General features: G+C 47.3%; 1 protein-coding gene across 1 annotated transcript in view; it reads right to left on the reverse strand.

Annotated features, from left to right (window-relative positions):
- LOC146854821 (adenosine deaminase 2-like) overlaps positions 1 to 15671 on the reverse strand; it is a 447289-nt gene that overhangs the window by 107799 nt on the left and 323819 nt on the right. The window contains exon 7 of the mRNA XM_085652183.1: positions 12195 to 12303. Within this exon, the coding sequence (XP_085508309.1) occupies positions 12195 to 12303 (109 nt within the window). The remainder of the gene's footprint in view (positions 1 to 12194; positions 12304 to 15671) is intronic.

Consider the following 15671-nt stretch of genomic DNA (forward strand, 5'->3'; position numbering starts at 1 on the left):
GAAGGGGGACGGCGAGTCGAGGTTGGGCTCTAGGGAAGAGGGGAGAGCCTTGGCTAAATCCCTCTCCTTCTTTCTTGCAGGTCTCTCTCCCCGCTGTTCCTTCCTTTCCTTCCCTCATCCACCTATCTTCGCGTCCGAGGGTATTACACGTACACCGGACCGGGGACGGATGGGCGGGGGACCCATACATAGCATCGACGTCATCCTGAGGAGAGAACCCAAGGGGACCGTGACAGAATCATTGGCCCACGAATCTATCTCCTCCTGATCACGTCGACGCAAAAACATGGCTTCCTTGGACGATGTACTGGCTGCATTGGCCCAAGTTCAGTTAGAATTGGCGGCGTCCAGAGCGGACTCCGCTGCCCTGCACTCTCGCCTGGACCGACTGCAACGCAATCCCTTTGACGCTGGGATTTCTCCCTCGCCACCCACACCACAGGTTGTTGTCGAAATGCCGGCCCATATCCCCCTGCCCCCCCCCCCGAGAGGTTTCACGGGGACATCCAGAAAGTGCAAGTGTTCCTAACACAAGTGCAACTGCACTTTCACTGCAAACCAAAGCTCTTCCTCACGAATCAAGCTAGAGTGGCATTTTTGATTTCCTACTTGACCGGCGAAGCCGCACAATGGGCCGTCTCCATAGTGAGAAGAGACAATGCCCTCCTATACGACTGGGATTCATTCCGCCGGGAGTTTGAGAAGACGTTCGACCGCCGCGCGGATACCTTCTCAGCCGATCGGGATCTGCTGGATCTTCGCCACAACCCCGCCGATTTTCTGGGATATGTTAACAGTTTTCGCAGGTTGGTGGCCGAAACGGATTGGCCCGAGACTAAGCAAGCTGCGATCTTTTATAGGGGGCTGACAGACGAGCTGAAAGACGTCATTGCCCAAATAGACCCGCAGCCTCCCACTTGCACGGCCATGATAGAACTGGCCTCCAGGCTCAAATATCGTCTCAGGGAACGCAAAGGCGATCATAAACGGAAAGACAAAACATCGTCACCATACGAGCTTCCCCGCTTGTCGGAACCAACGCCACCCCGGACGGTCCCCATGGAGATAGGGGCAGTGAGAGCATCCTTGACCCTTACAGAACGGGATCACCGACGAAAACAGGGCCTCTGTTTATATTGCGGGAAGAAGGGCCATTACTTACGCGAATGCCCGGTACGCCCGAAGACCAATCGACCCCGGTTGGGTCAGACAGCGGCCAGCCTCGGCGAGGGATTGACGGAAAACCCTCGCGCTTGAAGGAACGGGAAGGGAATCCTTCAAGCTGTCATTTCATCCCTTCTCTGGAGGCCAACGTCACCAAAGAACCCGATCACCTGTTTGTCACCGCGCAGGTGATGCTTGACAACGGCCCCCGTGACGTCAGAGCCATGATTGACTCGGGAGCCACGGGTTGCTTTATGGACCTCGAAGAGGCGGAGAGGTTGCAGATTCCCCTCCATCGCAAAGAAATACCCGAACAGGTGTATGCAGTTGACGGCAAGGAGTTGGTATCCGGTCCTATTCGGCAGGTCACTCCGTCTCTGTGGGTTACCATCGGCAAAGAACACGGAGAATGGCTCATCCTGAACATAATACAAGCCCCTCGATGCAAGCTCATCCTTGGGTTGCCGTGGCTACGGCGACATGAGCCCTATAAACGATGGTCAACGAACACGGTAACGTTCAACTCTTCCTTCTGCCAGACCCATTGTTTCCACCGTGAGACTCCCCCAAAAAGGGAAGATGTGACGTCGCACCATGTGGCTACCGCCGCCGAGAAGGATGTGGTCCTTCCCAACTGGTACACCCCGTTCCAGAGCGTCTTTGATAAGCGACAGGCCGAAGAACTGCCGCCTCATCGCGAGTTTGACTGCCGCATCGATCTGATCCCAGGAGCCACTGTCCCGTGCAGCAGGGTGTATGCCCTCACGGGTCCCAAAACCAGCCACCTGAAGGAAATACCTCGAGAAATACCTACGCTTGGGGTTTATCCGACCCTCCAGCTCTCCTGCGGCATCCCCCCTCTTTTTTATACCAAAGACCAACGGGGAGCTGCGCTGCTGCATAGACTACCGCACCCTAAACGCCATGACCGTCAAGAATCAGTATCCCTTGCCGCTCATTCCAGTCTTATTAGAGCAAGTCCGAGAAGCCCGGATCTACACAAAACTGGACCTCCGAGGGGCGTACCATTTGGTTCGAATTCGCGAGGGGGATGAGTGGAAAACTGCATTCAAGACACGATTCGGCTTGTACGAGTACTTGGTGATGCCGTTCGGGCTCTGCAACGCCCCGGCGGTGTTCCAATACTTCCTCAACGAAGTACTGAGGGACTACCTGGATAAATACGTCGTGGTATACATTGACGACATATTGATCTTTTCGTCCAATCCCCAGGAACATATCGGACACGTCCAATCGGTGTTGAGGGCCCTTGAACGAAATCACCTGTTCTGCAAACTCACGAAATGTGAGTTTCACGTTACCACCGTGGAGTTCCTTGGCGTTCTACTCACCCCCGAAGGACAGATCATGACCGACAGGAAGGTGCAAGCCGTAGCCAAATGGCCCCAACCAACCTCGGTGAAGGAGATACAGAGCTTCCTAGGCTTTTTGAACTTTTATAGAAGGTTCATTCATCATTTCTCCCAGATGGTTACGCCACTCACCAAGTTAACACGCAAGGGGGTCCCCTTCTTATGGTCTCCGGAAGCCCAGACCGCCTTCGAACAACTCAAAAGCGCCTTCACGTCAGCTCCGGTACTGCGACATGCCCAGCCCGAACTACCATTCATCGTAGAAGCCGACGCTTCCGACGAGGCGGTGGGGGCCATACTCTCCCAGCGTCACCCGGACACCGGGCTGCTCCATCCGGTGGCTTACATGTCAAAAAAGTTGAGCCCAGCCGAACTCAACTATACAATATCCGAGAAGGAGCTGCTGGCCATACGAGAGGCGTTCCTGGAATGGCGGCATTGGCTGATGGGGGCTCGTCATCAAGTGACCGTGTTCACGGACCACCGGAATCTCCAATTCCTACGTTCAGCTCCCCATTTGTCACCCAGACAAAAGAGGTGGATGCTCTTTTTTGCGGAGTACCACTTCCTGGTGACGTTTCGCCCCGGGACACAGAACCGAAAAGCAGACGCCCTGTCACGCCAAAGTCCCTCATGTCTCCCTGAGGTGTCTCCCGAGCAGTCCATCATCAGTCCGGACCAAGTCATCGGCGGGCTGCAAACCGAATCCTTTCTACAGGGGGTGAAGAAAGGGATCCGAACGTTCGCCTGGGCATCCTGGCTCCGACACCACAAAGAATGGCGGCTACACCACGGTCTACCTCTGTGTGGCTCTCGGGTTTTAGTCCCCACGCTTCGGCTCAGGAAACTTGTCTTCTCGTGGTGTCATGACCTACCCTGTGCGGGTCACATGGGAGGGACCAAAACATTGGAAACAGTGCTGAGGCAGTTCTGGTGGCCTTCCGTTCGACCGGACGTCCTACTATGGGTGAAAAGATGCGCAGTGTGCGCTCCGATGAAGCCGGACCATCAACGACAACAAGGGCTGTTGATGCCGCTTCCCACCCCGATGAATCCTTGGGAAATGATTTCAATCGACTTTGTGGTGGGGCTGCCGAAGGACCAGGGATGTACGGCCATCATCGTAGTCGTTGACTACCGCACTAAAATGGGCCACTTTATAGCCTGCAAACAGGTCCCCACGGCGGGGGTCTTGGCGGCGCTTCTGTTACGACACGTGGTGCGTCTTCATGGACTCCCAAGGGGGATTGTGTCGGACAGAGGGTCGCAATTCACCGCACGTTTCTGGAAGGTGTGGTGTGACCACCTTGGCATTCGCTCCTCTCTCTCCACGAGCTTCCATCCTCAGACAGATGGGCAGACGGAGCGACTCAACCAGACCCTTAAACAATATCTGCGTTTTTACACGGATAGAGCAGCGAACTCTTGGGTTGACTTGCTCTGGGTAGCTGAGATAGCCTACAACAACTCGCAACACTCCTCCACACACCACACTCCCTTCTTTCTGGCCTCTGGGTTCCACCCGCGCTTTGTTCCCGTTCTTCTCCCACGAGAGACCGTGTCTCTCCCAGACATACAGACGCGGCTCCGCTCCATACGCTCCGCTCTTACACAAGCCAGAACCTGTCTCCTGGCTGCGAAGGTGCGTTACAAGACACAGGCGGACAAGCGACGGAGACTCGCACCGGTCTACCGGACAGGGGAGAAGGTGTGGCTGTCCACGAAACACATCAAGTTCCGTAATCCCAGTGTCTTCCACCCTAAGTTCATCGGACCCTACCCTGTTGTGCGACACGTGAACCCCGTGGCGGTGCAGCTGCGCTTGCCCCCGCGGCTGCGCATCCATCCGGTGTTTCACGTGTCGCTGCTCAAACCCTCTCTGTGCCCGGTGAAGAAGGCCCCGTCCCCTGTTTGGGTACTCCAAGACCGGGAGTACGCCGTCCGCCGGGTCTTGGATTCCAAACTGGTGAGGGGTAAGCTGTGGTACCTTCTGGCCTGGAAGGGGTACGGACCTGAGGAGGACTCGTGGGAACCGGCCTCGGCGGTGCATGCTGCCCGCCTGGTGGCGGACTTCCACCGTCGCTCGCCTTCCAAACCCAGGGGCTCCGGCGGTCCGGTGCCCGGGGTGAAGAGGGGTGTGCTGTCATGATTCGGGGGCGGCATCGCTACTCCGAGTGCGGCGGACTCCAAATCCCAGAAGCCTCCGTCGATTCCCGCCAGGAGAAGACTTACGCAACTTGGGACGCGCATAAAGGGCGCGTCGACCCGGAAGGCGGGGCCAATGATTCCAGTGACCGGTTCCGACTCAACGGCCCCCGCGAGCAGACCCTTGAACCTTTTGCCGCATCCTTGTTTCCCGCCATTGCGGACCCGCCGAAGACCCGACGAGAAGAGGAGGTGAGCGAACACCCGTTGCTTCCCCTCGCGTCGTCCGCGCTTCACGCGGCGGTGCATACAACCTGTTTCTGCCTCATCCCTACGCCCGGTAGGCTCACCGGCTTGACGGGCGCTCCTCCTCCCTGGGAGTTTCTGGCGTGAGTGGTAGCGCCTCCGTCCCCTTCAGTCTCGTCAGCGCTCCTCCGCCCTGGGAGTTTCTGGCCTTGAGTAGCAGCGCCTCCATTCCCGTCAGTCTCATCAGCGCTCCTCCGCCCTGGGAGTTTCTGGCGTTGAGTGGCAGCGCCTCCATTCCTTTCAGTCGCATCAGCGCTCCTCCGCCCTGGGAGTTACTGGCGTTGAGTAGCAGCGCCTCCATTCCCTGCAGTATCATCAGCGCTCCTCCGCCCCGAGAGAACCCGGCATTGGGTGGCAGCGCCTGCATCAGTGACCACCAGCTTCACTGGTGTATCAGAGCTCTCTCTCCGCTGTTGCTGCCCGTGAAGCAACAAGGAAGACGCGGAAGAGGGCGCTCAAACGACATCCCGTCCACAGCTCTTTGGCCGGTTGGCTCCTCAGGTGGCGTGGGGTCACACCCTGGTCTTCTCCCCTTGCCTGAACAGGGCTTGAACTTGCGGAGAATACCCAGGCCCTACGCACGCTTTCTAGGACCATAGAGGACACCCCGACCTGGGAAGGAAGGAGTACCAGGTAGGGGGAAGGGGGACGGCGAGTCGAGGTTGGGCTCTAGGGAAGAGGGGAGAGCCTAGGCTAAATCCCTCTCCTTCTTTCTTGCAGGTCTCTCTCCCTGCTGTTCCTTCCTTTCCTTCCCTCATCCACCTATCTTCGCGTCCGAGGGTATTACACGTACACTGGACCGGGGACGGATGGGCGGGGGACCCACACATAGCATCGACGTCATCCTGAGGAGAGAACCCAAGGGGAACGTGACAATAATATACAGGCACAGCATCAAAATAACTGTACATTAATAATGTGCACACACACTGTACTCATGCACAGGTCACAAGAAAATATACCGTATACAGTGTGGGTTTGCTGTGTGTGCGCGCGCGCATGGACTAAATAAACCAATATTATTCTGAGCATTGTCAAAATATATACTCTAAAAAATCCTCTACAAGCTAATACTGATCACAATATGCTGAACAAGTAGGGCATGTAAACACATATCATGCCAAAACCTGCAGGATACACACTGTGTGCTGTTACGCATGCATCCTGGCTGTTCAGCACTTAAAAAGTGCAACAAGCAGACCTTAATAAAAATAAGTCCTTTTTATTTTAATATGCACACACTCAACTTGCACCCACAAACTGGTGTGGGGTACTGCCCATGCAGAAGCTCTCACAGCATCCAACAAGGCGGTGGTAGGAGACTGAGGTACCCAAGCTGCTCTTGGAGAAGACAAAAGGAAAGTATTTTAAAAGTCAATTAAGAACATCAACTACACAGATCAAAACTGTTTATAGAAGCCTCATGAATATCCAATCATCCCTAAGAAAAAATGGATGTTTTCTTTTCAATCTGATATTACTTTAAGGTCGTAGTCAGAAAGATTGAAAAATATGGGACAAACTCTATTTACCATAAGCAAAATAAAATCCCAAACTTTGTCTCGTCCAGATACATGCAACCCAATACACATGTTACTTAAACACTGAAGGGCACAGCTTTCAGGCCAGGCTTTCCAGCTATGCACACACACACTGGCTGCAGGCTACAAGAAATTAGATAAGTGACATTAGAATGTGTCCATTTAGAATAACAGCTGTTGATGCCAAGTCCACACCAAGGACTGCATTTGACAAATGGAGCTGAGCAACAGATAGAAGTAAACACACTTTAATTGTTGCATTGCCCCATCAGAGAAAGATGAATGTAATCCGATATCCGGCTGCTTGAAAGTAAGTGCAGTACAATTATTTTTCTTGCAAAGTGGCTAAAGGTACCGGCAGGTTAAACTTTTGAGCGCTTTCTCTATGTGGAAAATGTTTTCAATATGTGTGCCGTCCCTAGCCTCCCATTTTGACTCTTTGAGTGCAACAGTGCAATAAATTATTACTCTTTTTGAGGAGTCAAAAATATTTCTCCAAGTGATTCAAAGTGATGTATTTATGTCATCCGGCTCACTGACCTGATTTTTTTTGTAGAGTTCAGAATAGGAACTCCTGAAGCGTCTTTACAAATCTCGCAAAGATAGTTAAGTAAAAACATCTGCTGTCTTCCAAAACACTCCAAACAGCATGAAGGAGGGAATAATTAGGCAAGCAACAAAACGGGCATTCATTTTAGCAGGCCAGGCCTCCAATAATTAGTACAACGAATCAAATCGGCCAGTTGGCATTTTTTGTACCTCACCTGGTGACATGGAGTGAAGTTTAAATACGGACGAGTCGGCGAAGCGGACTCTTTCACATAAACACACGCACCTCCAGTGCGTAAAGCTTTGTCCTTCATTCCATGTCCCCACCAGTCTATTTGTCTGGCAATAAATCTGAAGACATGCCAGAGCTCAAATGGCATCTAACTGCAGCGCGGGAAGCAAGACACCTCGAGTCTGCGCAGTGTGTCTTCAAAACCGATGAAAAAACTGCGCAGACTCGATTTCTTGGCTTCCTCCCTGCAGTCTGTACCACACCCTTCACCACCTTGTGACAAGTTGGAAAGGGTGTGGTGGCAATGCGCTCCACACCCTGATTGACGTGGAGACCTAGCGCAACGGGGCTTAAACTTAAACACCCAGGGCTAACTTTACCCCCATGTCCTCTGGGGGTGGTGCCTGGTCATGGATGCAGTGTCTTTGCCGAGCTGATGACCTCACAGGCCTCACGGCTGTGAAGTTTACAGCCCGGCAAATACTCCAGAGTTGGACCCGACCAGGAGAGTTTATTTAGGGAAAGCGTCATGTCATTCTCTCCACAGCAATGAGTATGGTGAGTGGGAGTGTACAGCAGCTCCAAGCAAGATAACTCAATGAGTTTTGTGAATAAGGTTTTTTGTTTTTCAAAGAAGCAGTTTAGCATTGCTTTAGTTCAAAGCTTTATTTTGACCGTGAATGTAAAGGAAGTGGATCCCCGACGCCCTCAAAGAGAAACCGCCACTGGTGAACCTGCCAGAGGAAATAAGGCTGTGACAGCGTGCTTGGAGGAGGAGCGTGTGAGACCTCCGGCAACTGCTGTCTTAACACCACAGGGATGGGAGATCAGCGTCGATATTGGCGTGCCTCCATTTCTTAAAATGATTTAATAATCAAAAAAACACACGCCTAGAAAAAGGAGAGAAGGAAGGACGAGGGAGGTAGGAGGTGATGAACATGGACAACGGGAGGAGGCGGGAGCAAAGTCACACGGACAATGACAATAGGTAGGCTCGATGACAGGAGCAGATCATAAGTCTGCGTAAAGGGAACGAGAGCGGCTACGGCCAATCACAAAATGGCCTGGTACCATTCAAAGCAAAAATGAGTGCACCGGATAAAGAAATAAATAATTCCACATGTCAGGGCCCTTGTAACAGGGCCAGTCACCTCGAAAGAGAATACACACCCAAAGGTGGGACGAAGAGCAGCCTTTCACCAATAAGAAGAAACCAATGTAGAAAAGGCACACGAAGCAACAAATGGGAAGCGTGGGCGTGGTCTATACACTCATAGGGATTACAGCATGCCTCGCAGCGCATGCGCGCTGCCTCTAGGCTCGACCTAAAAAGGAACTGCTTCTGGCCTTGGTCTGCTTTATAAGATTTTTAAGTTCAGAGAGTTTTTATTGAAAGAAAATGCTCAAATGTTACAAAATAAGACATATAAATAAGAAAAGTATAACAACAAAAGCAAATATCAGGATAGGTAATGGCAATAACATAGGCTGTAATATGAAACATCAAAGATTCAGAATAATTAGAAGCAAAAACTGGCACTTGGTATGAAATAAGGTATTAAAAAGGGATATGAGATATACAATATAAGCAAAGGAAAGTTAAAAAAAAGAACGAAAAAAGAAAACCTTGTTTAACAAGAACAGGAAGTTATGGAGGTTTAGAAACTTCTTGTTGTAACGGAGATAAGGACAGAGAGGTACAAGCACTTAAGTCAAAAAATACTGTAACTGGGCTCCACAATTCTCTTCGCTTACTAGCTAAGGTTAAGGGATAAACAAAAGTCGTGTCCAATCTGTGATTGTAGCAAACAGCATACCACCAAGACTTATAAGATAATTTGGTATAATCTTTCCAATTTTTAGTTATTTGTTGAAATGCTACAGCTAATAGCAAGTCAATTATCCTAACGCTACAAGTGCAATGATCCCAGATAGGAGAAAGACTTCCTAAAAAAATGTGAGAAAAAGAAAAGGAGTGAGTGGAGGAAAAAATCCTATTAATTTGAGACCAGACCTGCTTCCAGAAACTAAGAACATGATGACAACCAAAAAGCATATGAAAAAGGTCTGCACATGGTAAGGAGCAGGACCAACATTTGTCAGAGGCATCTGGGAAATGTTTGCTAAGGGTGAGTGGTGAAAACAATAAACGATTATAAATAAAAAATAATGTTTGAGTAGTTTTGGCAGCTCTAGAAGATCTACGAATCTTTAACCACAACTTGTCCCATAACTGAATAGACCAAGAGGATGCAAAATCTTTTTCCCACTCTTCCTCTGTCACGGTTTTAATGCGGGGGAAGGACTGAGTGTGAAGAAAGGCATATATATTTGAAGCGTTAGAATGTTTAAGTAGTAAAGAATTCAGCGAGGACACATCAGAAGGTGCGTGGATTGATGAAGGAGGTACAGCAAGATGAACCTCGTAGGCTTGCTGTACAGCGCGTGTCCGTAACAAATATGTGGCTCGAAAAGAAAGAGGTAAATTGAAAGCAGTGGCAGCTAAATCAAAGGAAATAATCAGAGTATGCTGAAACAATTGCCGCACCCAAATAAGGCCACGAGTTCTCCAGGATTTCCAAAAAATTGGCTTATTGTTGATCAAAATAGATGTGTTATGCCAAATAGGTTGATCAAAAAAAGATGAATCAGGTTGCTTTATAAGATTGAATTTGAGCTTATTTGTGCAGCCGATGCTCTCTTTGGCAAATAGAGAACTGTTTTATAAATCAAAGTGATGATTATCTAGCAGGGTGGCCTCCTTGCCCAGGGTGACTTCACTCCCATAAGTCAGCGCTGGTGTTACATTGGCTTTCATCACCTGAAGTAAGGAATCTAGGCTTGGAACTCGTAGACTGTTGTGAAACATGAGGCTGTTGTCTTTAGCTTTAAGGAAGGTCATATGAGTGTTAAAAGTACCTTGGCTGTCAAGACAAATACCCATATGTTTATGCTCTGCGCTTTGCTTTGGTCATTCCCTATTAAGATGCAACTTTCCAGGGTCTGCAATTTTCTTTCCAAAAATGATGCCTTGGTTTTTGTGTGGTTTATTTCAAGGCAGTTCCTGCCAATGTAGAGTTAGAGGGATATAACCAGTCACTGAAGACCAATTTTGATTTGGCTTAGCAAAACAAGATCATGCGCGTAGAGCAGGAAAGGAAAAATATTATTTAAGGTTAGCCACACCTACATCTTCAGACACATGGCATATTTCAGATATGAGAAAAAGAACCATACATTTGGCATTTTTCTTGCCTTATGAGCTTCCATTCCCCATCCACTACCCACCACCACAGAACACCCAGCCAGGCAGCCTTTCCATGTCTCAACATAAGAACTAAACATGCGCTATCTCCATGCGTTGAGCGCGGAGACCAGGAACACACTGCCTTTTCATAAGTGGATGCAGCTGACTCTGGTACGTTCCTTGCACAGATATAATACTCTGGCATAACTGTGGTCCCCATGACCTGAAGGTAGTCCGCCCTGACATGTTTTGAGGATCATTTGCATACCGGCTGCTGCAACTGGCCATCAGATGCCAGCCATCTTGTCCATTATTGTGACCTTTAAACTGTTGTAGACATCCATGGCTTTATGGCGGTGTATACCACTCAAATGATGGTAACCCTGGCATACTGGTTGCTTTTCTTGGCATGCTGTTTTTAAGCTTAAGCAAAGGACTACAATATCATTGAGAATCTGTCATTCTGCTCGATCACTGTTCCTCCCAGCCAGAAAGATTCCCTCCTCTGAGAGGATGGTGATGGTCCTGGTTTATTGGCAATTGGACATTAACTTTTCTGATTAAAATAGGAACATGACTACAGTAGGTTCCTAGTAGCATTGCAATATATAATAACTCTTCTAAGCAACAAGATATTGTTGTTACCTGTACTATGCCTTTGAATCAAAAAGGCATTCTACCTCATATTCAGGTGACCTATCTACCAATTTGGCAGAAGGAGGTCTACCACCAGCAGACAATCTGGGTTTTATGTAAGAAACATGTGCTATTAGAGGAATTTGCCACTTATCAGGCAACAGCAAACTCACTGCTAATGCTTCTCGTATTTCTAGGCTATGAAAGGGACCTACAATCTTAGTGACACATTTTGGGTGTTCCTCTGTTATAGACAAAAACATAGTTGATAACTAAACCCTATCCACGTTCTTATAATGAGGAATGAGTGGTCCATATCTGTATTTCCACTTTTTATATGCAGTTTCAGCTTCCAACAGATGTTGGCGAACTGGTTGTCTCATAGTTGTAATGTGATGCAGCAGATGAGAGACTAAAGGCGTATGGCAATGGACAATTCTGACTGGCACAAGGAAGAAACCGAAAGAAGCAGTAGAAGCAATAAGTGCCCATAGAAGTATGTAAGAAGTTATGGTAAGCAAGGAAAACCACATGCTCCATTCTGTAGAATGCTTCATTAACAAACATTATCGGTACTGTCCCATGGTCTGATTTATTCTTGTCTGTCCATCAGTTTTAGATGGTAGCTGATAGATTTATTATATACAGTACCTGTTAATCAATTCTATCCCAAAATTAGCTACAACTGAGAGCCTCGGTTAGTGATGTAGGTGCCCATGTAACCCCATGAAGTTGAAATATGAGTTCCAAAAAGTTGTTTGGCAATTCAAATGCCCTAGAAAATTTCTGTGTTGGAGTTTTACCAAAAATATTTAATTTACAAGTGAGATGGATATGCTCAATTGAACTCTATTAAATTTTACTAATTAAGTCATTCCTCACACTCATGTAATGACACACCTCCTCTCACTTAATGATACAAACCTATCTAATGCTTTTTCTGAGTGCCTTCTGATAACACTCACCTCTACTGTCAAAATGCATGGTTCCCTGGTACTTACTAGTCTCGCCAGCATGGAAGAAGTAAGGCAGATCAACTCCTTTAGAGGCGGGTATTTCCAGTGCATCCTTGAAGTACCAGGTAGGGTGTCCACTATCCTCGTTGGCAGACTGTGCAGAAGAAGAAAAGCATGTTTATGTGTCCGCCATAAAGCACTTAGTCTGTGAGTATCCATTCTTAAAGCACACTTGACTGCAAACCAGAATGGGAAGAGAAGTAGATGCCTAAATAACAGGAGCCATGCATATTAAAAAAGCTAACATGCGGACCCCGCCTAGAAACATTTCTAATTAACATAATTCAGCACCTCAGGACAGCCGTCAGTCAAAGCTGATATTGTTGCATACAGTGAGTCATTGGTTCTGCTCTACGAAGTTTGTTTTCACTCCCACGGGTGACACAAGAGAAATTAACTCAATGCATCAACACTTGAATGTGAAATATAGGTTTTTGTAGCCCTGCAGAATCCCACCCAATACATAACTAAAGTGGCGTCAATGCTTTTGGGGTATTAACAGTCCCTTAACAGGGATCCCGGTATGCCGTGGGGATTTGATACAAACCTATTATGTTCTCCTTAATATCACACACATACAAACTGCACTAAGAAAAATACACTTCAACTAAAAAGCTTTTTATTTCCACAGTCTTATTCTGTTGCTTAGCACATCTAAAATAACCACACAAAATATCATTAAAGCAGCACAAGTGAATGTTGCGAACATCAAGAATAAAATGTACATTTTCACGATAGTTAAAATGTCATTGAAACAATCGAACACCCTAAAACCTACTTCTATTCGCTACGCTAGGAGAGCATGGAGTAGTATAACTTGCTTCTAGAGTTTTTTAAGAAGAATCACAGCGTACAGCATATCTGTTTACAGTAAGAAGCTGTCATTATCAGTAGTAGGGGAGGCCCTGTCCCCTGCAAAAGGCGAACACACCTCACATCAGCTCTTCACCTCCCGGACTCGCTTGATATCAGCTTTCAAAGGAAAGTGCAATACTGTAACATCTCTGGAAGTATCTTTCTCAATAATCTGGGGTGAAGGACCTCTACTGACAAATGGTCAAGTGGCCTTTTATACTGTATCTAATATAAGATGGGAATTTCCCATATCACCTTAGGAATGTCTGACATAACCAATGTGCATCAAGATGCTAGTCTAAGACACATTCTCATAAACAAATAAGATTAAAAAATTGCAATTCAGACTATGTCTGAGGGACTTGATGCTTTCACAGCTTCTTGGAAAGCTAGCGCCGGACGACATCTGCGTCACAGGCAGTGATGTTAATGATTCTGCAAAAAAACAGAAAATGGAGTCTCGGCCTGCCCAAGATGGAGTTGGGCTTCAACATAACACTAATTGAATGTTGCTCATCCTTGAATATTGTGAGCGTCCTTGGCATTATGATGCTGTTATGATGGCATTATGATGTTCACCCTTGACACAAAGGTGGCCAACTTTGGCATTTTGTGGGCATCTTAGGCATTACAGTGACCATCGCTGGCATTAGATGGTGAAACAGTTATAAGGTAGGCAGAATCATTTGATGTGAACATGCTGTACTTTTTGTACCTGTGAGGACTTGGTGAAAATGACAAGCTAATACTTGAGGCTCAAAACTGATTTTCCTGAAAATGAACCCAGGTATGTTGAGGCAAAATTAGTTTTGTTCCAAAAAATTACTTTCGGGGGTGAATTGAGACAGTTTACCTAAATGGCCAGTCTATGTTTGATGGGAATGTGTACATTTTCATTGATCAGATGTAGCTCTATTTACAGAAAAGGTTGAAGACTCCTGATCTACATGGACCTCAACACGAGGCAAAGCCAAACACTGCTTCTTACTCTATATCAATTTTGTTACCTTACCTAAACTTGAAGCAAATTTTCAACCTAACCTGAAATTGTTAAAGCAAATTATTTTTACTTAAATATTAATTTAATCAGGAGGTGTGCCAAAAAGAGAACACTTCTCCCAAAAAATATAAGTGTCACTCTGGCTATCAATAAAATGGCATGTGGCCATTTATGGTAGTGCCTCTAGATAGGTATGTCTAAAACATGTTGAATCTTATTCTGTGTCGGTCAGCTAAGCATTGGTGGCATTGCTTTTCATGTAGGTGGTGAAGTCAGTCCATGTCTGTGCAGCCGCTTGTTATCGGTAAACATCAGGTATAAAATTTTTTGCTCATTTTATTTATAATCTGGCCATAAACTATGCTCATAACGTCAAGTCGTGTTGAGTTTTTTGCACATCATAGAAAAGGTGCAGCGTTAATGAGGTGGCCAAAAAAAGGCCTTACAGAAGAATACACTAACACTTCAAAAGACTTAATACTAAAGCAAACACCGTGGAAGAGCAGGTTAGAAATGAGTGGAGAACAAGATGTGAATGAAATGCTTGAGCTTACTAAACTTAAACTTACTAAACCACTGTGAATGGCTCTGGCAGTGTTTCCATCCTGTTTACCCCAACTGCTGTGTCTAGAGACTCCAGCAAGGTCTCGAATACCAGGCACAGCAAGGCAGGTATTCCATCGCATTAGTTGTTCTCTAACGATAAGTGGAAACACTCCTTTAGGATCAAAACTCTAAAGAGAACTTCCAGTAAAACAGGATAAGGAAGAGTGACAATGTAGAAACAAATGCTACATGTACAAAATTTACAACATAAGTGCTAAAATCACACTTTGAAATGGGTGTGTTTAGGTTTTTAGACGAGGTTCTAATTGTACCTCAGACAAACAAGGTCTGGGTCGGAGGCTGCGGCTTCACATTGCTAGCAGCAATTCTGAGGAATACGTTTCCACCAACAACACAATATCTGGAGGACCACTAGAGTTCAATAAAGTAGGTACAACCTGATGATCATATATGGTGGTGATTTGAATTCACGTCATGGCCAGTGTGGTGTGCTTAAACACAGGCACAGGAAGTCATGGAGATAGTGAACTGAATGGTCGGAACTGATGAAGGTTTACTCCAACCATCAAATACTTTGCTGTGTCGAACTAGAAGGTCACCGTAAAGGAGGCTTCCTGGACTCCTTAAAAGCAGCACAACTCCGAGGCCCTAGAGCTCAGGCCCTGAACTTTCAGGAGCTCTGCACATAGACGAAGAGGTGCTGGCCGGGAACTGAAAGAGGTATATCTGGACCACTCGTGCCAGCAGATGTAGTTTAACCATCATGATCAGAGTGGCCCTAATAATGAACTGTGGAGACCTTTTCTTGAAAGGTGCATCAAATAGACACGTATAACAGCCTGGCCATCTGCGGGGTTTCTGGTCCCGCCCCATTGATCACAACCCCATGGACAACTGGGGTAGCTTCTTTCTGTAATGGCCGACACCGCCAGGAGGCAGAGATGCTCCATTACTGACTGCCTCAGCGGCCACTAGCAAGAAACAGACTTTTTAAGGTTTTGAGAATTTTTCTGGAACTGGATACACTGTTATCCGTGAAG

This window comes from Triturus cristatus, chromosome 4_1 (assembly GCF_964204655.1).
Source record: "Triturus cristatus chromosome 4_1, aTriCri1.1, whole genome shotgun sequence".
Taxonomy (NCBI): domain Eukaryota; kingdom Metazoa; phylum Chordata; class Amphibia; order Caudata; family Salamandridae; genus Triturus; species Triturus cristatus.